Here is a 24,693-nt window from a genome sequence, read left to right as displayed (position 1 = left end):
GGTCCTTATACTAGAGAAAATCGATTTTCTTTAGATTTTCTTGAAACTGTAAATATACGTTAATTTAGGTGTGCTTTATGCGTGGTATAAATTTTAGTACCTCTTCCGGTATAAAAAATAAAGATACTGAGCCTCAAAGTTTCAACTTTTACTAATGAAAAGGTTTTCCAGGCCAAACGGTAAGAGATACGAGGTTGGCCAAGAGGACCAAAGTTGCTCCTCTCGTCGAGTTCTATAAGGAAAAAATGCCAAAACTAAAAAAAAATTATATTAAAAAATTTTTTTTGAAACTGAGGCTCAGCATCTTTATTTTTTATACCGGAAGAGGTACTGAAATTTATACCACGCATAAAGCACACCTAAATTAACGTATATTCACAGTTTCAAGAAAATCTAAAGAAAATCGATTTTCTCTAGTACAAGGACCGGAGAACGTCCTTAAAGAGTAAATAGCAATATTAGAGTATGGATCTTTATTTAGATCTTAATCCAAATAGGTTGACTATTCTTTCTTTTCTATTTAATATTCTTTTCTAGTGAAATGAAGTACAACGATTTAAGGGTTCGCCTGTTAGTCGAAAGTCAACTTAGAGTCTTAATTCTTTTATATGATTTACATAAACACTTTACACAAATAATCCCAAAAGTTGAGCAATATTGACCGTATAGTTTTTTTGTAATATTATTTAGAAGTTGACCACTTTGAGCTTATCGCCTCATGAGAAACGGTCGCTCTGAGGTAAATGATCACTGATTTAGTACACACTTAGCCAACTTAGGACTTTGTGGATTTAAAGCTTTATTGTCACAAAGTTTACTTTTACCTCGTGGATTAAATGAGTGTAATGACAGACGTTGCCATTGGCAACGCAACAGCTGATGCGAATCCAACCTCACAGTGTTTAACCACTAATCATGAATCCACGACACGCAATCATCAATGTATTAATCATTTCAAGTCTTTAGTATTCTCTGACAATTGTTCATATAGGTTTTTATAAATTATTTGTTACTTTTCTTTTACTTTATAATGTTGGATAATAAGTACCTGACAACGATTCCCGAGTCGTTGACGCTCTCATACTTCGGCATATATTTATTAATATTCTATACACTAATAATTTACGAAGAATATAGTACATAACTAGCATCCACAATTCATTATACTAATATTGCATATAATTCGGGATCGCTGTAATGTACATTGTTATTCAATTGCATTTTTTACTCCAAAGTAGTAGGCGAACCTCCTTAAACATTGCCTACCAACTAAGTAAATAGTTTCTGGGTTTTTTCTAACACCCAATCCTATTGTTTTACGGAGAGTATCTCTAAAATCATATGTTTACGACAACTCGTGAGATTTAAGTTTGTAATAATAATGGATATATTATTTCGTGTCCTATTCATGATATACTTCGCAAATATTTATTTAATTTGTTAAAAATATCTATCGATATTTATATCTTATTTATATCAACCTTTTTCTAATATCTTTATCTTTAAAAAGTCTTATAAACGCGATTTTGAAGATTTTATGGTACTACATTCCATTGCTGTTTTGAATCAGGCTCTGAAATCTGCAAGATAAAGAAAAAGTATTTTAATATACATAAGGATAAAAGGTTGAAGAATTGAATTAAGAATTTCATATTTTAATACCTTCATTGTTAAATTGTCTATGCAGGAATTACGTATACGTGCAGCAGTCGCAGGGGCATCAAGACGAAAGTGACCATGAATATTCGCATCCTTACGTGCAGCCTTGATTGCTTCTTTGATCGCAAAGAATGCAGATGATGCCAGAAATAACGGTGGCTCCCCAACAGCCTATATTATATTATATCTTAATATAAGTATAATACTGTTTTACTATAGTTCCATTGCTACTCTATTCCTTTTCTTTAAAATTAAACTGCACGTTAATATATGTAAATATATGTAATATATGTAAAAAAAACAAGAAATATATATATATATATATATACAGGGTGTTCGACCAAGATCTTTCTCTATCCTTTCGGCTGGATACGGCTTTTATTTCGAACACCCTGTATATATATTTATTTTTTTTAAATTACATAAAAAAAGTTATACCTTAGAAGAGTATACCGCTCTTGGATTAGAAACCCCTTTTAATAAGGATACATTAAATTCCTGAGGTATGTCGGTAAAGCCTGGCAATTTGTACGCGCCAGGTCCTCTGCTGAACAAAGTTCCCGTCGGTGAGTAAATCATTTCCTCTAACGTGAATAAACCGTATCCTTGAACGAAGGCACCTTCAACTTGTCCTATGTCGATGGTTGGATTTAAACTCTCTCCCAAATCCATGACAATATCTGTTCGTAACACCTGCATCGATTGAAGAATATTATCAATGTTTGTTTTATGTAATCCTTATATTATTATGCATACTTTTTCTTTATAAACTAGTTACGTTTTTTATAAAATTGATGTCATTATCTTTTATGAAAGTAATATAATACATAATAAAAAGACATACCTCATGATCACCGGTGAGGCAATCAACCTCCACCTCCGTACAAGCAACGCCATACGTAAAATAATTAAATGGATGCCCTGTATTAGTCTCGAAGGAATATCCGATGTTGGGTGTTTGATAGAAACCGGTAGCAGATAAGCTTATCCTTTGATAATATGCTACTTTTATCCATTCTTCCCAAGTACCTTTTAGATCATTGTCAATTATCGGTTGTAATCGTTTCATGATTTCCTTGCATGCATTCTGCAAAATTTATTTCTATATTTAATTTACTTCTATTTACATATACTCAAATATTAGTTGTAAAATATTGTCACACACCATAACAGCCATGCCATTCAAATCAGATCCGCAACTTGCTGCGGTGGCAGATGTATTAGGAACTTTATCGGTAGCCGTTTCAGCGATATATATCTTGGTTGGATTCACCTTTAATATTCTGCTAGCAACCTGACATGATATGGTAAATTTAACTTGAATTCAATAATTTACAGTTGCGCACAATCAGTTATAATGGGGGAGGAGGAGGGTGGGAGAGAAAGAGAGAGAGAGAGAGAGAGAGAGAGAGAGACCCGTTGATTTTTTGATTTTTTAAAAACAAAACTCAGAAAATGCAACAATTATTGATAATAATAATTATGCTGGATAAATAATTGAATATCGATTAAATATCGAGACTTATATCCGTTTCTACCAATGCAGATTAACTTTGATCTAGGTTTAACTTACCTTTTATCTTTCTCTAATTTTAAAAACTAGAAAAAGATGAAAAATAAGTTAAATCGCGATTAAAATTAATCTATATTGGTAGAAATGGACATTAGGGCCAGTTTCACCAACGTCGATTAACTATGTAACCTGCGATTAAACTCACTCTTCATCTCTTTCTAACTGTCCCCCTTAAGGCTACGTTCGGATTCCCACCCGAGTGCTAAAAATCCTATAGTATATGTCACGTGCACTATAGATTTTCAGCACCCAGGTGGGGAATCGGAACGCACCCTAAGGGCCGATATCACAGTCTCCGATTAACGTGATCCTCCGATTAAACTCACTCTGCATCTCTTTCTAACTGTCCCCCTAGAAAGAGACGAAAAGACAGTTAGAAAGAGATGCAGAGTGAGTTTAATCGGAGGATCACGTTAATCGGAGACTGTGATATCGGCCCTATGAAAGAGACGAAGTGTGGTGAAACCGGCCCCGGTTTAATTTCCCTATTGGGATCTGACATTCGTCGCCATGACATCTGGTGGTCGAAAGTGAAAGCACTGTATGGTACGGATCTCGTGGCATTGTACATACAGGCTTGACGTGCGGTCGTACTGGTTTTGCGTTACTGGCTTTGTATTTTTATTAATATGGAATCTTCTCTGCGTTGTAAATCTACGAGCAGAATTAAGTGTTCAGTTCGCGGTTGTAAAAGTAAGGTTGATCGTAATTTAAATGTTCGATTTCATTTCTCGAAAATTTAATTTGGCAGTTGGATTTTTGATATTTTTTATTTTATTTCACATAATGAGTAATAGCAAGTAGTTTATTAAAATGTTAAACACATATATCATCTTATATCAACTTTTAAAATAAACTTTATCACATTAACATGTTAACATTAATATAAATATATACTCATTTTTTTAACTTTTTCTATATCTTATAATCCTACATCTAATGACTTCCTATATCTAATGACTTTCTATATCTTATAACTTTTAACCCTTTTCTATTTCTGAAAACTTGTATATAATCTTTTATATAATTTTGTAATCATTTCTATATTTTATAACTTTTAACTCTTTTATAATCCTATGACTCAATGTTTTCACTAGCATCTTTTATTGAACTTTCAGTTCTTAAACAGATTTCATGCAACATAATGCCATAGTAGGGGAGACCGGGGCTAAAAGGTCAGTTTTTTTTCGGTGCCAATTTTTAACAACAAAATAAATAATTTTAGTTAAATGTGGTATACCACTGTAAAGAGTGAACCTTTAGCTACAAAATTTATATAGGAAATTTTTGGCTACGTCGCTTTGTTTAACCGGTATAGAGCAAAAACGACAACGGTGGAAAAATTGAAATCTTAAAAATGCCGGGGTTTAAACGTCACACTGCATTTTCAATACATATACGTACATCTAATCCTGAAAAATGATAGGATACATTTTAATAATTGTTTTTTAAGAGAAAAATATAAAAATTTATTTAAAATTTTTATGCGAAACATTATTAAAAAATAGTTACGAGGGTTCCTCTTTCCGCAGAAGTCACTCGCCCGACTTGTTTCACTCCTCGACGTCCAATGACTCTATTCGGTGTCTGAACGGTTGTAATCCATATTCCATATGCAATGAGCCTGGAAATGCCTTGGAAATGCATCTGGACTGCTTACTGACCGATTAGCCCCAAACACAAGTTTCAGGTTTGATCGCCCACGAAATATTAGACATCAACGATAATGAAAAAACTACACTGGATTCGTGTTCAGCATGCATTACTCTTTATAATCACGTACCTCGAGATTTGGAGAGCAAATATTATTGCAGATATTACAAAATTTCCACGCGCAGAAAATGTAACTTTCACCTTCCGAAAACACGTTTGCCCTCGTAAAAATCATAATACGGCAGGTAACCTGCCGAAACTCCGTTGGTCACATGGGTACCATAAGCAGTGTTTACAATGTTAATAGCGAGTTCACACAATATACAGGTTCCGAGATATTTGATTTGACGCTTCAACCCCGTTGACCCTTTAGCCCCGGTCTCCCCTATACTTTTTTAAATTCTTTTAACATTGTGGTAAGAAATATTTCATTTCGATTCACCCTTAGAATAAATAAATTTTTATCAAAAGTAGAATATATCACAAACAAAGTTGACTTTAAATTGAGCACTGTCATTCTTAATTGCACCTGTCCATAATATCGATGTTTTTCTTTCAAATAAATATTTTCTTTATCTTTCATTAAACTTCCCTCCCCTAAAAAAAATTTATTTGAAAGAAAAACACTTTCTTACACAATGTTAAAAGAATTTAAAAAAGTATACTATGGCATTATGTTGCATGAAATCTGTTTAAGAACTGAAAGTTCAATAAAAGATACTAGTGAAAACATTAAGTCATAGGATTATAAAAGAGTTAAAAGTTATAAAATATAGAAATGATTACAAGATTATATAAAAGATTATATACAAAAGTTTTCAAAATTAAAAAAAGTATACTGTGGCATTATGTTGCATGAAATCTGTTTAAGAACTGAAAGTTCAATAAAAGTTGCTAGTGAAAACATTGAGTCATAGGATTATAAAAGAATTAAAAGTTATAAAATATAGAAATGATTACAGGATTATATAAAAGATTATATACAAAAGTTTTCAAAAATAGAAAAGGGTTAAAAGTTATAAGATATAGAAAGTCATTAGATATAGGAAGTCATTAGATATTGGATTATAAGATATAGAAAAAGTTAAAAGAATGAGTATATATTTATATTAATGTTAACATGTTAATGTGATAAAGTTTATTTTAAAAGTTGATATAAGATAATATATGTGTTTAACATTTTAATAAACTACTTGCTATTACTCATTATGTGAAATAAAATAAAAAATATCAAAAATCCAACTGCCAAATTAAATTTTCGAGAAATGAAATCGAACATTTAAATTACGATCAACCTTACTTTTACAACCGCGAACTGAACACTTAATTCTGCTCGTAGATTTACAACGCAGAGAAGATTCCATATTAATAAAAATACAAAGCCAGTAACGCAAAACCAGTACGACCGCACGTCAAGCCTGCAGTACAATGCCACGAGATCCGTACCATACAGTGCTTTCACTTTCGACCACCAGATGTCATGGCGACGAATGTCAGATCCCAATAACATTTCAGAAATTTATTTCTTTGTTTTTTTGTATTTAATTATACGAATTTAGAATGAAAAGAATTCGATGAATCGTGTATATTATAAGTTTCTCTTTGATATGCAGGATCTTTCAAACTTACCAGCTCTAGAGTTCTATTTCTAAAGAAAACGAATGAGGATTTATAACAAGCAATATTGATATTTTTACTGAGAAAAAATAGATAAAAGAGGAAAATTGACATAAAATATCTTTATAATTTTTTAAAATTTATTTAAAATTAAAAAAGAATTATTAGTATATTATAACCCACTCGGCATGTTATGTTGCTGAAATATTGAAATATTCGGAAACAATGCAGAAACACTTCATTAACATCTCACTTGCAACTATGCATCTAAAATATTTCAAAAATGTATATACCTGCACCATGTTTTTTGCAATATTGCATTAACAATATGTCTGAAATCTTTCAGAAAGTTGTTTACAATATTTATAAATTTCTGTAATATTGCAAAAAAAATGTAGCAGATGCAATATTTCAGAAACATTTCCAAAGCACTACAAAAGCACTATTACGTTTACTTTGCACGAATAATATTTCTGTAACATATCAAACGCAACACCGCATCTAAAATACCTGTGAAAAATCTCCGAAAGATTGCATCGGTAATGAAAAATTGAATTGCAGGCAGTGAATTTTCTACAATATTGCGGGAGAAATATTGCAGATGCAATGGTTTAGAAACATTTCTGATACATGATAAAACTATTATTACGTTTGCATTGCACGCGTTATATTTTTGAATGTTTCACATACAACATTGCATTTGTAATATTTCCGAAAAGTTGCTGACAGACTTTAGAACTTATAAAAAATTAAATTTATTATTATATAATTATTGCATTTTTTTTCTTTTATTAAGAATTTTCTGATATTCCAAATTTTGTCATATGGCATTTTTAATATAAAATATAAAATATTTAATATAAAATAATATTCGACGCTGACTGGCAAAAAAGATTTATTCGTATATCTGTATTGTTAATATTGTTATGCGATAGCTTTATGGTCACCAAAATAAGCAAGTATAAGAAAGAAAGAAGCGTCAGAGTCAGAGGATCACCATGTTCGATCATCGATGTCAAGCGACAAGGTGCCGGTATACTACTTGGATGGGTGACCGGTTGAGAGAGCGGATTTCTTCGGACAAACGCGCGACGGCTATACGCACATATACGGCTTAATATATTTTTTTTTGTTCCGGTAATAAAATATTTTATTTTTCACATATCAACAAATAGTTTTTGCGTCAGTAAGAAAATTTTGTTTGCTAATACGAAACATTTTTTTAGTGTAAAATGTATTTGAAACATCTCTGAAGTGTTTCCGCAATATTTCGTAGATATATTTGAGAAATACTTCATAACATTGCCGAAATCTTTCAGCATGGTCGCATTTGAAATAATTGCGGACATTGAAACATTGCCGAAATGATGTAGAAACGGTCGTGAAAAATTTCTGAAATATTAATGAAAGATGTAATATTTCAAATGAAATGCAGAAATGCCTTTGAAATATTACATGCCGAGTGGGAAGTTTCTCTTTGATATGCAGGATTCCTCAAACTTACCAGCTCTAGAGTTCTATTTCTAGAGAAAATAGAGACCTACTTTTATCAATTTTCCTCTTTCATCTATCTTTTCTCAGTAAAAATATCAATATTGCCCGTTATAAGTCTTCATTCATTATAATTTTTAACATAAAATATCTTTATAATTTTTTAAAATTTATTTAAAATTAAAAAAGAATTATTAGACTTTTATTATGCATCTACGTATTTGAATTTTTGTAATTTAATTTTCTAGAAGCATTCCATTCTTGACCGCTTATAATTAAATGGTTATTAATTTTCCATAATAATTCCTCGGATAGTCAAATCTGTCGAGAACAGATTTTAAAAGTGTCTGCTACAAATTTGTGTTGATAGAATGTCAGCAGAAATATAACAAAATCTGCTATTGTGTAATCATTGGCTGCGTTTAGCGGAAAAAGCAGCTCGGTGAGCGCTCAGTGATTCTTTATTACGGTTGGTTTCTACACTTAGATCCGAGGAAAAACCAAAGGCAAGAACCAATTGTAATAAAAAATCACTGAGCGCTCACTAAGCTGCTTTTCCGCTGAACACAGCCATTCAATTGATGTATTTCATTTAAATGTTTATGAAATGGTAGATTCTGTTCTGTTTTTGCCCGACAATTTGCTGTCAGATCGGCAAAAACGAATTTAATGTGGACACAAATGATACAGGATCTGTTGCGATATCTGGAGCAAATCTACTGCCACTCTGTTGTCATATCACGGACAGTTTGCTTACTGGGTTTTTAAGAAAAAATTAATTTTTTTTGAATTGGTCGGAACATTCAGGTATACAAAAGACGCTATATAATATATTACGTAACACGAATTACAAATAAAGGTAATACTTAAGGAGAGCTCCTTCCTCACCGATTTCGCTGAATTTAGGCTTAATCGACGCGTTTTTGCACAAAACGAACGAATCTGGCAGAAAAAAGTCCCGCTCTGCCCCGCGAAGCGAGATATTAACTGTTAAAGTTGACGACTATCAGGTTATGAAACCTGTTATACCGACGCTATGTAGCGACTGGTTTTGCACTTGTTTGAAACATACATTGTTTTTTTACATATTTTTTGCTGGATTTTTTTTTCATAATGTGTTTTTCGGCACCGAAATATGCGATTACTTGTATCAATTATTAATTTATCACCACATTTTGAACACTGTATTTCTTTATTTATTAAATAATGCTCGATATATCCATTAATAATCATATTACTGTGTTTCGTTAACCTCAACGCTTAATATCTGTAACAGAAATAATTTGTTAAAGCAGAGAATAGTTGGTATATGAAAAGTACACATAAATACCCACTCGGCATGTAATATTTCAGAAACATTTCTGCAAAATTCCATTTGAAATATTACACCTTTCATCAATATTTCAGAAATATTTCACGACCGTTTCTGCAACATTTCTGCAATGTTTCAATCGGCATAATTATTTTAAATGCAACTTTGCTGAAAGATTTTGGCAATATTTCTGAAATATTTCTGAAATATATCTACGAAATATTGCAGAAACACTTCAGAAATATTTCAAATACATTTTACACTGAGAAAAATGTTTTGTATTAGCAAACAAAATTTTGCTACTGACGCAAAAACTATTTGTTGATATGTGAAAAATGAAATAATTTGTTACCGGAACAAAAAAAATATATTAAGCTATGTGCGTATAGCCGCCGCGCATTTGTCCGAAGAAATCCGCTCTCTCAGCCGGTCACCCATCCAAGTAGTATATCGGCGCCTTGTTGCTTGACATCGATGATCGAACAGGGTAGTGGTGATCCTCTGACTCTGACGCTTCTTTCTTTCTTATACTTGCTTATTTTGGTGAGCATAAAGCTATCGCATAACAATATTAACAATACAGATAAACGAATAAATCTTTTTTGCCAGTCAGCGTCGAATATTATTTTATATTAAATATTATTAAATATTTTATATTTTATATTTTATATTAAAACTGCCATATGACAAAATTTGGAATATTAGAAAATTCTTAATAAAAGAGAAAAAATGCAATAAAATGCAATATTAAATAATAATAAATTTAATTTTTTATAAGTTCTAAAGTCTGTCAGCAATTTTTCGGAAATATTACAAATGCAATGTTGTATGTGAAACATTCAAAAATATAACGCGTTCAATGTAAACGTAATAATAGTTTTATCATGTATCAGAAATGTTTCTAAACCATTACATCTGCAATATTTCTTCTGCAATATTGTAGAAACTCACTGCCTGCAATTCAATTTTTTATTACCTACGCAATCTTTCAGAAATTTTTCAGAAATATTTTAAATGCAATGTTGCGTTTGATATGTTACAGAAATATTATTCGTGCAATGCAAACAAAATATTACTTTTATAATGTTTCAGAAATATTTCTGAAATATTGCATCTGCTACATTATTTTGCAATATTACAGAAACTTACAAATATTGTAAACAACTTTCTGAAAGATTTCAGAAATATTGTTAATGCAATATTATAAAAAACATGATGCAGGTACATTTCTGAAATATTTTAGATGCATAGTTACAAATGAAATGTTAACGAAATATTTCTGCACCATTTCCGAATATTTCAATATTTCAGCAACATAACATGCCGAGTGGGTATGTACTTTTCATATATCAACTATTCTCTGCTTTAACTAAATTATTTCTGTTTCGTTAACTTAAACGTTTAATATCTGTAACAGAAATAATTTGTTAAAGCAGAGAATAGTTGGTATATGAAAAGTACATATAAATATGTACTTTTCATATACCAACTATTCTCTGCTTTAACAATTTTATTTCTGTTTCGTTAACTTCAACGCTTAATATCTGTAACAGAAATAATTTGTTAAAGCAGAGAATAGTTGGTATATGAAAAAGTACTTTTCATATACCAACTATTCTCTGCTTTAACAATTTTATTTCTGTTTCGTTAACTTAATTCAACGCTTAATATCTGTAACAGAAATAATTTGTGTTCCAAAATATTCTCTGTTGCTTTGATACAAGTAATCTCATATTTCGATGCCGAAAAACACATTATGAAAAAAATCCAGCACAAAATATGTAAAAAAAACAATGTATGTTTCAAACAAGTGTAAAACCAGTCGCTACATAGCGTCGGTATGACAGGTTTCATAACCTGATAGTCGTCAACTTTAACAGTTAATATCTCGCTTCGCGGGGCAGAGCGGGACTTTTTTCTGCCAGATTCGTTCGTTTTGTGCAAAAACGCGTCGATTAAGCCTAAATTCAGCGAAATCGGTGAGGAAGGAGCTCTCCTTAAGTATTACCCAAATAAATATTATTTATACTTGAATCATTTTTGTGTGTAGACCTTGTCCCATCTCAACACCACTATGGCTGATTAGCACCGAGCCATCAGTATAGATGTGCACCAGCGCGCCTGCTTGATTCAAGTGCAATGCAGTAAACGCTATTCCGAACTTCGTAGGTACAATTGCAAGTCCTTTTTTCTTGAATCGATTCTCTCTGCAAAATTTGTCATCGATCTTAGTAATTGTTAATGATTTAATTTATAATGTAGACGATAATTACTTGCCTATTATAATGTTGAACCTCAACTATTCTTTCATTATAACGAGACGACGCTAGACATTCACGCCAGCAACGATCTAAAGTACAATTGACAAGCTGCTGGTTGTAATGTGTTAAATCACCTTCCTTATATAAATTTAATTCGGACAACTGTTGTGGAAAAGAAATATTTTCAATTATTAAATTCATTTCCGTCCGCTTGTAATGTATAAATCAGATATAGACGTAGAATTTTATGTAATGCATTTTGTAAAATAGAAGATTTTTTTCCATTTTTTCCATTTTATCGCGTAATAGCTTTAATAAAAAATTACCTTGACGACATCCAGATCTAGATAATCGGCAATTTGTCGAATGATATTTTCAGCTACGAACATTCCTTGCGGTCCACCGAAGCCTCGGAAAGCCGTATTTGATGGTAAATTCGTTTTACACATGTATCCATATATCTCCGACACGGGAATTCTATAAGAATTTTCAAAATGGAACATGGCGCGTTCTAATACCTGAAAATATTAGAAATAAAATCAACAATTTTTCTATGCGCGCGTGTACATATAACGTTACAAGATTTTTAATAAGAAAAATTAATTTTTTAAATTTATTTTCTTCTTGTTACTTACTGATGTTGATAAATCGCGAGAGTAACCTGCGTTACTATATATATGTACTCTTGCCACTTTGATAAAACCGTCATTATTAAATCCAACTTTGTACTTGAATAAAAACGGATGTCGCGTTCCACTTATCATCATATCTTCGTCTCTATCCAGCATACAACGAACTGGTCTCTGTAATCTACACATTTAATTTTTTTTTCGATAATAAATAATCTACATTTTTAATTACTTTTAAATAAATTATATAAATAAACATAAACTTCTCACAAAAATTAAAAAAACACTTAATTTTTCTTAAAAAATAGGCAAAATTCAAGCAGCTGTAACTTTGTTAAAAATAAACGAAATTTAAGTTAAAAAAAGAATTTTAAAGTTTAAAATCTCTGCTTTCAAAAGGTCACTATTATTTTTTAGTTTCTGTGGGTTTGACAATTTTTATAGAAAACTACGAGCTGGATAAAATGGGAAATTTTCTTTTCACTTTGTGGGCCTGTCACGTGTCCAAAAAAAGTCTGCGAAAATTTTACGATTTCCTAATGTGAAAGCTTGAAGTTTTCCCTACACAATCGTTTTTTAAAAATGGTTCTACGATTTTTTGTTACTGAGTTATCGTGAATTGAATAAGAAATGAGAATTTTGACTTTGATTGCTCATAACTTCGTCAAAAATCATCGTACCACAATTCAAAAAACAGATTCTTAAAGTTGAAACTTTGCTTTATCGAATGGTAATTGCCAATTTTTTTTAAATAACATGTATACATGATGCAGATGGATGAAAATAATGTAAAAATTAGCCATTTTTCCCTTTCTATTTTGACCCAGAAAACAATTGTGTAGAACAACAACAAAAATTTATTCTTTACTTTTTTTGTACTTTTAAGTACCCTGTATTGAAAAAAATTTGCCAAAAGCTATGAGATTTTTTTCATTTTTTTAAAACATATTTTTTATGTATGCTTACGTATTTTGAGTCGTAGAATCTAAAAATCATAAAAATTACGTTTGTAGCGGGAAAAACGTGGAAAATGGAAAAAAACGTGAAATCGTTTAAATCTTCAGACGTAATTTTTTTACATTTTCGTATGTATTTTGAGTCCTCCCAGATAGCTGACTCGAGATTCATGACTCAAAATACATAAGAATACGTAAGATTTATTTGTTCTCTTCCTAACAGCATTTATTTGTTCCCTTCTAAAACCTCAATTTTACAGACCCTCCTTAAGCAGGTTGGTTGACGTCCCGCTGTGGGGCAGGCGGCGCGGAAGGGGAAAAGCCTATAAGTTAATTAGCTTTCGTTGCGTGAAATAAACGAGTTTTAGCAAATAAATATGTGGAATGCATTTAATTAGCTGTTTCTTAATGTTTTAAATCCTTGTTTGTACAATTGAAACCCAATACGTCATTATCTATGTTGAAATGTGGCAATAATAAATGTGCAGGTCCTGTTTTATTTTTACAATTTCTTGATAACTATGTAGACAAATCATTTCAGTCTTCAAAAAAGTCCTTCCTAAATATGTAAAGAATTATTTGCATTTATTTTCATTAAATTCTTATCATTTTTATGCTTTTGAGAGTTACATTACAGGTGTCGTAACATTTTCGCCATATGTTATCCGTGTATAAGGCCGGTTCTACAATCAGTTGTATGTCGGATGTTGGAACGCAGCCGATGGTCCAATGAGAGAATTTCTTTTTTGAAAACGAATTTCTCTCATTGGACCATCGGCTGCGTTCCGACATCCGTCTCCGACATACGACTGATTGTAGAACCGGCCTAAGAGAGAGACAAGAGTATAACTTCAATAATTAATTATTCGACAACCATGCAGACAATTGTCTTCAACTTTGGCAGATTCACAATTTCACAATTTTTTGTATGTTTTTCCCCATAAAACTATAGTGTCCACCATGAAAAAAATCTCATAACTATTCCGCATTTTTTTTTTAAATGCAGAGTATACAAAACTTTTAAGTTCAAAGTACAAAAAAAAAACGTAAAGAATAAATTTGTGTTGTTGTTCTACACAATTTCTGGGTTAAAATAAAAAAGGGAAAAAATCGCTAATTTTTACATTATTTTCATCCATTTGCATCATGTCTACATGTTATTTAAAAAAAATTGGCAATTACCATTCGATAAAGCAAAGTTTCAGCTTTAAGAATCTGTTTTTTGAATTGCGATACGATGATTTTTAACGGAGTTATGAGCAATCAAAGTCAAAATGCTCATTTCTTATTCAATTTGCAATAACTCAGTAACAAAAAATCGCAGAAACATTTTTAAAAAACGATTGTGTAGAGAAAACTTCAAGCTTTCACATTAGGAAATCGTAAATTATTGCAGACTTTTTTTGGGCACGTGACAGGCCTACAAAATAAAAAAAAAATCCCATTTTGTCCAGCTCGTAGTTTTCTATAAAAATTGTCAAACCCACAGAAACTAAAAAATAATAGTGACCTTTTGAAAGTAGAGATTTTAAACTTTAAAATCCTTTTTAAACTTAAATTTCGTTCATTTTTGACGAAGTTACAGCTGCTTGAATTTTGCCTATTTTTTAAGAAAAATTAAGTGTTCCTCTTTTGTGAGAAGTTTATAAATTGATCGTATACTTTATTATATACGAAGTTGACGCAAATTTGACTCTGAGGAACAAATAATATAAAATTTAAATTTAAATGACTGGATAAATTTAAATCACCTTTCAAACACTGTAATTTTTGTAGATATAAATATTTTTGTTAAAGTTTTATTAAGGCATAGTTGTGTAACTGTGTATGTCATTTTCAGTTTTTAATGTGTTTAAAACTTCCAAATGTAATTTTTCAAAAAATATTCACTCAAAGAGCTTGTTGTAAAAAGAATTAAAGGACCTTTGAAATAACATGTTACTTAATTTCTATTGTCATTTAAAATTTTCGAAGGAATAACTATCCCAAAGAAGAGGATAAAGCAATAAAAGGCACAAAATAAACAGAATGAAAGTTTTTCATTGGCCCACTCTGTATATCGTGCAAATACGTTTCAATCAATATAAATTTCTACTACACACCTGTGTGCCGCAAGTGCCACTGGTATCGCGAGTAATGCCGCACGGGATTCCTTCCCACCAAAACCACCCCCTATACGCTTCACACGAACGTTAACTCTATTTGAGTGTATATCTAAGACATGGGCAATTAGTTTCTGTATTTCACTAGGATGCTGCGTGGAGCAGAATACTTCCAGCTCGTTTTCCTCATGTGGCACGACAATAGTAGCGTTTGTCTCCAAATAAAAATGCTCTTGACCACTTATACGTACTTCCTCTTCTAAAACATGCTGCGCTTCCGCAAAAGCTTTATCCGCATCACCTTTGATAATATGCTTGGGGAAACCAGGAAAAAACGATTTATGCGCGATAGCGTCCTAGAAGAAATTTAAGTTAGTGCATTTTTGTTTATATTATTTAATTGAAAAATAAGAAAGAATTATTAGTGTAATTCTGGAGTAAAATTATGAAAAAGTAGATCGAACTCCACTCGCCTTGACTTAAACACATATTATCGAAATAATAACTATATAATTAACTTTTAAAAGATTTTAGCTGCTATTCATTGATTATTATCCACGTGAAGCAAGGTCCACTTCATACTGCCCTGCAAAGCTTACAGTGCGAAACGAAATCTATTATTATACGATTATGGACTTCGCTTCGCGTGAAAAGTTGAAAACCGATGTGGAACCGTATAACGAAAGATCTCGTTTCGCAGAGGTGACGACCGGACGGTGTGGGATGTACCTCACTTCGTGGAAAGTTGGAAACCCATTTGGAATCATTTTATTTTTAAGAAATGACTTTCTTATAGGAAGGGTTTCTGGCGAGTGTAGGAGAAGGGTCAAAATCCCTACCTCACTCATACATGTACATACTATACGTACATATGTACACTCCACATATGTACATATTATATAGTCATTTATGCCTTTCAGTACTGAGGATAACTGTTATATTTTTCAAACTTTTTTGAATAATAACTTTTTAACAAAAACGAGCGACGGCTAAAATCTTTTGAAAGTTACTCAAGATCGCGTCCTTGATAATATATATCAAGGTCATTACAATCGCCATTAATTAAGGTCGCCACTAATGTAAATAATTAACGAAACATTTGCATCAATATTTGTTTAGCAACGCCAAGTTTTTTTGAACAAAATATTCTGTTATTCTAATAAACATAATAATAAAAGAATTAAATATCATGTTAAACACAATTTTTCACGTATAATACCGGGCTTTTTGCATTAAATAGGGGAGATCGGGGCAAACTCGACACAATTTTTTCAAAGGCAATTTTCAACAATTAATTAAAATTTTCAAGCAAATTTAATGGTACACATTTAAAGAGTGTTCCTTCAGGTACAAAATCGCTTAAGGAAATTTTGCTGTACGTCGCTTAGTTTTGTCCCCAAGAAAGCAAAAGTGACGCAAAGACAAATTTTCAAATTGAAAAATGCCGGGGCAAACTCGACACTTTGCTTGATTGACACAATTTAATCTGGAACTTATTTTTTTTGTTTGAAACTAAACATACATTGTTTATCGTGTATTTAGAAAGTACAAAAATTCGGAATTAAGTAAAACAATCATTGGAAATAATGAGAACAAAAATTGTTGAACATTCAATTATTTTCACCTAAACTCATGTCTGAAAAACAATTTATGCAAGTAAATTCGCGATTAGACGTGCACACGCATTTGTCATATAGGGAGCCATATGGCTGCATGATAAGCATCGTTTGTTATTGGGAGCCGATAAAACGGCGTGGTGTCGACCTTGCCCCGAACGTCGTTTTCCACTTTTGTTACTCCAAAAATATAAAAATTTGGAAAATATGCAAAAACTATTATCGGATTCGTATAAAGCATCGAATTTCCCATCAAAATCACTTACCGGTAGATTCGCAAGAGTAAAGAGTAGATGAAAGAGTAGAAATTTTCGAGAGATAAGACAAATTACTTTTCACCATCAAAACGGTTATGTTGCGCTAAAAATTACACCATAACTCAGAATGTCATCAAATACCGTTGATAATAGTAACACATAAAGACGCATTTACAGTAGGAAAGGCAAGTTTTTACGATAGATTTAAATTGGCAAAAAGCCTAGTGTCAAGTTTGCCCCGGTCTCACCTATTTTACTGTTCTATTAAGTATGATAAGATAAATAAATTTTATGATGTGTATAAATTATTGTTAGTTGGCAGTTGGCACAACGTCTAATGTCGTTATACTTTTATAGCAAAAATAGATTAAAACAATATTGCTTTGCACAATACTATTTTGATGGACGCGGATAATAAAATAAATACATTAAAAACAAATTCTTTTTCAAATTGTAATTAGATCAGATTAAATTAGAAGGTTTGTGTAGAACGGAAGTGCAGATCCCATATTCATTCATCTTGTATACATTTTGTGTATTAATAAGTTTTTAATAATTAGTATTTATTAGTTTGGCTTTCTCATAGAGAAAGCTTTATGAGCGAAATAAAATAAGACCAATTGTAGCGATCTGTAATGATGAGGAAGCAATGTGTAAGTTTCTAATTTGCACACTTTTTAAAATTTTAAATTTAACTTTTTTATGAATTGGAAGAGGGTCAGCTTAGTAAAATAGTAATATTTGTTTTGTTGTCAAAAATCGGCACCGAAAAAATAGTGACGACTTCGCCCCGGTCTCCCCTAATAATTCATTTTTGACAAACTATTAATTATTTTAATAATAAAAAAATTATTTCTACTGATTACCCAATTTGTAAAAGAAATTAATTCATTTTCACCTAAATACTAATTTTCACGTAACTAGAAATTTTTCTCTAACAAATTATCAATTTTTTAAGTAATGCGTAATTCATTTTTACCTAAATATTATTAATTTTTATGTAATTAGTAATTTTTTGTGACTAATTACTAATTTGCTAATTCAAAAAATTTAATTTAATGTTATTGCTAATTTCGTGAATAATTAAAAAATAAAAAATAGAAATTTTTTGCCGACCCTTGTTTAACACTACAAAATTCGTGATATTAGTACAAAATTACTTTTTTCAAAAAAGATGAAAAAAGGCGCCAAGTACACGCGCAATGTATTTTGTAAATCCAATCCAAAAATCCAATCTAAGTGGTTGTAGCTTTAATTTCTCTTTAACAAAATTATTATATCACAAAACTGACGAGGGAACCTCGCGAACTCGATAATTCTGATTTTAATGAAACTTCCCACATATGTAGGGGGAGTAAAAAGATGAATTTAGAAATTTTTTGTAGCGGCCCAAAAACGGTTTTAAGGGGTCAAACCACCACTCATATGTAGAGCGGGTTTTTGCTTTTCTCGATATATTTCGAAAAGTATTCGAGATATTAAAAAATGTTTCAAATAAAAGTTTTATGGTAAAAACATCTCTATTTAACCACATTAATAAAATTTTGAAAAAAAAAAAATTTGTTTAAAAAATTGTTTTTAAAAAATATTATATTAATGTTGTTGAATAAAGGAGATTTTACTATAAAACTTTTATTTGAAACATTTTTTGATATCTCAAATATTTGTCGAGATATATCGAGAAAAGTAAAAACCGCTCTAAATATGAGAAGTGGTTTCACCTCTTAAAACCGTTTTTGGGCCGCTACAAAAAGAGCAACCCTAAAAATTGGCCAAAATTAGCCTGTTTTCTGGACCTCAAATTTGGGGTCAGAATGAATGAGAAATGAAAGTTTATGATGATAGATTACTCGTGAAAAATTTTCAGATGGAGCATGTATCTCAATCTTGAGATATGGGGGGTCAAAGGGGGGATATTACAATAATAAAATAGTAGGTATTTATGATGTTGCACATATATTGAAACAAAGTAAAATAAGATGGAATATACTATGACATTGGTTTTAAAAAGACGTATTCTTTGGAATGTGTAATGATTGGAGTGGGTGTGCAGTGAACACCCCAGTGGGGGAGAGGGGGGGGCTAGACGGAGTCGAAAACCTCACATAGTGCAGTAGGCCGAGTGGGGACTCGTATGAAAGGGCTTTTCAAGAGGAATGCAATGCAAAGTTGTAGAAATTACTACAGCTTATACACACCGGTAAAGTTATAGTTGTTTTGAGCTACTGCCGGCGTTAGCGTAACCCAAGATGTACCGCGAGGAGGTCGCACGGTCAGATTTACATCTCATCGGAGTGCTTTTTTTAGGTGGTTCCCCTCGCCGTCACCTGTGTGTATGAGGGCGCGCATATGTTTGTGTGTGTGTGTGTGTGTGTTCTTATTTATTTTTAGGAATTGTTATGGAGACGTTACATATTTCAGGATTGGGCACCGTTATCCCATGATATTGCCCATAACTGAGGTACCATACTATCGTCATGATGTGACTACAGCAGCCAACTGTACGGGCACCACTCTCACATGTACAATAGTATTTTACAATAGCATCCCTTCCACATTTATTTTTATCCACCAATACAAATATATGGTGATGTTTTCCACTACGGTAGCGGGATTTCATATAGGCTTTTACCAGTAGTGGTTCTGCAACGTCAATTCCATGGTTTGTAAAATTCAATTTAGCAGTTGCATGTCTGGCATTTGGCTGAAACTTGTGCACGAGGAAGATATTATCTTTATTATGTTCAGCATAGTACGAAACAGCATTTTTTATTTGATACGGACCCAGACTGAGATAATATAAATCGTTCATTGTCAGTTCTGGAAATTGAAGAAGATTGTTGTTTTCTCGATTGTCAAGATGAGTATAGTTGACTTCGATATATGGAACTTTTACTTGAGCAAGATTGTATTGTTCCACAATACTTTTAAGCTTGTTTGGAACATTCAATCGCGAGGTCATTATTGTTGCAACATTTTCATACATCTGATCACTGTAGATTGGCTTATGGAATAAGTTTAACAAGGCACATGCAATTTTAAATGAATCATAATCATTGGCGAGTGTTGCATTATGTGCTGGCAAAGCAAATATTTTAAACTTTGTTTTTAGTCGGCCAAAAACCTGTTCAATGATCCATCGAACTTTAGTAACAAATCAAGATTGGTTAGCTTCGATTGTTTCAAGTTGGCCAAGACCAGGGCAGTAAACATTGAATTTTTTTTCTTCCTTAAAAAATGTAATTACATCGCGAAATCCTCTGTCCGCTAAAATAACGTCGCCTTCTTGTAAAGTACTCATCTCATCTTGAAATCTCTGAAAACAATCTTCTAAAATTACTGCATCGTTATGATTCGCATCGTAAGGACCTAATACATGGGTTATATATCCATTAGGTGTGCATCCAACCATTGGCTTTACTAACGGCATTTTTTTTTGTTCGCTCCATAACATTTTCTGTCCTGCGAAATTTTTAGATTTTTGAGTAAGGCGGTATGTTGCATCAAATATGCAACAGGCTTTGTCATCAGGAATACCAAATAACATTTTTGCCATAGGAGTATTGTTAGTTAGTAGTTTCGAACGATCAGTGACATTGATTAATTTTGGTACCAAATTAATGAGCAAGTCCTTTCTTGCCTTATCTATGCGGTTGGCAATTGTTTGAGGACAGCAATCAAAGAGAAAACTTAGTTGTTCATTTGATAAAGCAGTACGTATTTTACAGAGAAAAATAGCTAAATCTGTTAAAGAACATGACTCTTTAAAGTTACAGATTTCTCGAAAATCATTTTTATTGAAACCAAACCATGCTTTAAAAATATCATTATCAATAGAATCCAAATTCTCAATATTAAAAATAATGTTCTTTTTATTGTCAGTTTCATGATAATACTTGAACATTAATTCACTGATTTCTCTATGATTCTCATTGTTTACTTCTTTAGATATCTGCTTAACGACAGGCCAGTAGTTAATAGTACCAGTATGTGTAATACACATTCGAGCATTAGAAGAAACAAGGAATTTGTAATTCATGAGTAATAAATGTCTCAACTTGCTTGGAACTGAGATCAACATCTCAACATTTTTGCAACCAAACGTACATTGAGTGTGAGAGTTCAATCCCTGTCTATACATAGATAAATCAGGTGTATCAGGATCAACATGGACACGAGGATCTTTACTTATGGTATAGCATGACTTACATATCTTACTATTATCTGGAACATCAAATACTTTGTCTAATTTTCTTTTCTTAGCATTATACGTTTGTCGTAAGTTGTTAACAACAATCAAAGTGTTATTAAAAATGCTCAAAGAAAAAAACTTATCATCTTTAGATTTTTTTGTTGTGTGCAACCTATACAAGTAATAAAAGGCATTTTTTACATTTGGAAATGGACTTTGAATTATTTTACTAAAGTTAAAGAAACAAGTTACGAAATACCATGCAAACAAGAACAAAGAACAAATACCATCAAAACAAGAACAAGTTCAAAAACCCTGTACTTTGCAAAACAGCTTATCATTTACTAAAAACGGAATTATGGCTTACATTCATAAAAGAAAAAATATCTATCAACTTCTGAAAATAACTGATAATATTTCTACTACAGACGGAACTGTTTAAAAATGAGCTATAAACATCGTCTTCAAAAAGTGGCTATCTCATAAACAATATAGAAACCACGATGTTAGAATTAGCAGTGAGCCGACTCCCCAAGTTTTACAATGTTATAGGACGTGTTTCTTTTAGCATTCTTCGGTCTGGGGCCACTAGGCGGCTACGCGTCGGTTGAATAGTCCCTTACGCCCGTTGTCCTTTACGACTGTTTATACTCCTTACGACCGCGTACGACCTCTTACGACCACTTACGATCCGGTTTTACGACTGCTTATGACATGCGACCCAAGCCATACGACTGGTTGTGCGCACCAATCATAGTAGCGCGATTACTGCGCCTTCAGCGCAAGCGCGTCATTTACTCCTCCGATTTGTTCACTGCACACCCACTCCAATCATTACACATTCCAAAGAATACGTCTTTTTAAAACCAATGTCATAATATTCCATCTTATTTTACTTTGTTTCAATATGTGTGCAACATCATAAATATCTACTATTTTATTATTGTAACTAGCTGGTTACCCGAGCTTCGCCCCGGAGGACAATGTAATAAGACACGCAAATAATCTCTCTCTCTCTTAGAAGAAAAATTAAAAAAACCGGTTTCCAGAAAATCGGTAACAAAAAACTATACACATAGTGGCACTCCCCGGAAAATTTTACCCCTATTTCATATACTTTTGGTAAAAATTCGATTCAGGGGTTTGGGCTGGGCGTTGATGAGTCAGTCAGGACATCTTCCTTTATATATATAGATATTCCCCCTTTGACCCCCCATATCTCAAGATTGAGATACATGCTCCATCTGAAAATTTTCCACGAGTAATCTATCATCATAAACTTTCATTTCCCATTCATTCTGACCCCAAATTTGAGGTCCAGAAAACAGGCTAATTTTAGGGTGGCTCTTTCTAAATTCATCTTTTTACTCCCCCTACATATGTGGGAAGTTTCATTAAAATCAGAATTTTCGAGTTCGCGAGGTTCCCTTGTGAGTTACCTAACTCAACCTAAGTAATATATATTTAAAAAAAATATGAAATCTTTAAATTGCGCCAATTACAAAGAGAATATACATATATATATATATATATATATATATATATATATATATATATATGTATATTGCTTTGAAAACTTGTTGTGCAATTACTTTAAAAAAATAAAATCTAAGTGGTACATATCTTTGTGTTCCCATTCAAGGGTCTTCCTATCCCAAGTGGTAATAGCTTCTTAATTCTCCTGAACAAAATTATAATATTATAAAGAATCATTTTAATCACAAAGAATTAAAGAGATAACAGTACAAAATAAAAATATTTAATTAAAATAAAATAAATAAATTTTTCTTGTAAAAAAACTTGGCGCTGCTAGACCTCAAATAAAGTACTGAAATTTTTGATTGAATAAAAAAACAATAAACATAATTTAGGGACGAATGCTACGGGAGTAAAAAAGCAGCGCCAAGTTTTTTTACAAGAAAAATTTATTTATTTTATTTTAATTAAATATTTTGTACTGTTATCTCTTTAATTCTTTGTGATTAAAATAATTCTTTTATAATATTATAACTTTGTTAAGGTATAACTCATGCAAGAGTAACGCCTCAAAAACTCAAAAACGTCTATTTTAGCAAATTGACAAAGGATTTCTAAAAAACTTGACGTAATACGCCATTTTTTTATGGTCAGATTCGTACTTTATAGCGTTAAGAAATCTACCAGAAATGACTTATAGAATGTCAAGCGATGTCAAGGCGGTGTTGAACAGTATTATCAAAACAACATATAAAAAAATAATTCTTTGTTTGTGTTCTTTTTGTCAAAACTTTGTTAAATCTTGTTAAAAATTTGTTAGATTCTTCTAAAATTGTTTATAATTTGTGTCAGAATTCACAAGATATAATTCTATTTATAAATTAAAAATATGTACACACAAAAATACACGGTATAACATATTATAAATAGAATTCTATTCCGAAATTTGACGCGAATTATAGATTGTCTAAAGCAAGCTTTATTGCATTTTAATTAACAAATAGTATTATTTCTTCGTATTAGTAGGAAATACCTCGATAGATATAATAATGGGTTCTAAATCTTCATATTCTATTTCAACCATTCTTGCTGCAGCTTGGGCGACAATTTGATCAATAGCAACAATCGCACCAATTATTTGACCTTGGCTGGTAACCTGTAGAAATAGAAAAAAATTAATAGATTCTTAATTCCTTCCAATTTCTCGAATCTAGAGATGAGATCAAATTCAATATGTGTACTTAAAAATTCGAGTCAACCCCAGTTTTATTTTCTAGGATTCGATTAACATTCATAAGAAACAATATTTTATGTCCCCTGTAACATTTTCTACAATTGCAAATGTCGGCAACAAATTATGTTTATTGAAAAGCTGCAAATGAGAAACATACTTTGTTATTGTCAATTGTTAGCACACTTCCGTCAATGTGCAACAACCTTTGTCGACAAAATATATGACAAAATGGTAGCTAACAGCAAGCAGATACCGAACATATTTTGGTAGATTGATGGCAAATGCCAAGCAGTTTAGCTATCGCAAACAGTGTCAGCAAACATCTCGCAAAAATACAACAATGTATGTTAACGACAGATGACTTGGATAAGCGAGCAAGTCTGTTGAACGCATTGACGACAGATTCACGATAGGTATCAAACAGCTTTGCTATTACAAAAGTGTCAGCATTTTTGTCACGCAAGAATGCAACAGCATCTGTTACGTCGTAAATCTCTCGTCATTACAATGCTCTATCAAATACTTTCATTGCTTTCATCTTGCCAACATATTGCTAACAAGTAAGGTCATTTTCAAATAAAAAGAATATACAAATGTTGGATCATCCAATAGATGGCATTCGATAGGATCCGTTTCTCGTAAGAAAAATACGATGAACGATGATA

The 24,693-nt window shown here is 31.8% G+C and overlaps 1 protein-coding gene across 1 annotated transcript; it reads right to left on the bottom strand.

The window, feature by feature from the left end:
* Positions 1–587: 587 nt before the first annotated feature.
* Ry (xanthine dehydrogenase rosy) lies at positions 588–24,288 on the bottom strand. The gene is made up of 12 exons (XM_071724064.1): positions 24,282–24,288; positions 23,828–23,979; positions 15,254–15,609; positions 12,202–12,376; positions 11,893–12,084; positions 11,579–11,728; positions 11,335–11,508; positions 2,825–2,953; positions 2,504–2,746; positions 2,098–2,352; positions 1,663–1,830; positions 588–1,580 (listed from the first exon to the last, which is right to left on the bottom strand). Exons 1-12 carry the CDS (start codon positions 24,286–24,288, stop codon positions 1,536–1,538), a joined length of 2,046 nt encoding a protein of 681 aa, XP_071580165.1. The 3' UTR covers positions 588–1,535.
* Between the last annotated feature and the right edge of the window lie 405 nt (positions 24,289–24,693).

This window comes from Temnothorax nylanderi, unplaced genomic scaffold (assembly GCF_030848795.1).
Source record: "Temnothorax nylanderi isolate EJ_2023f unplaced genomic scaffold, tnyl_v1.0 TNYL_tig0698_pilon, whole genome shotgun sequence".
Classification (NCBI taxonomy): Eukaryota; Metazoa; Arthropoda; class Insecta; order Hymenoptera; family Formicidae; genus Temnothorax; species Temnothorax nylanderi.
The sequence above is the reverse complement of the archived record's forward strand: the minus strand, read 5'-3'. Positions and strand labels throughout refer to the sequence as shown.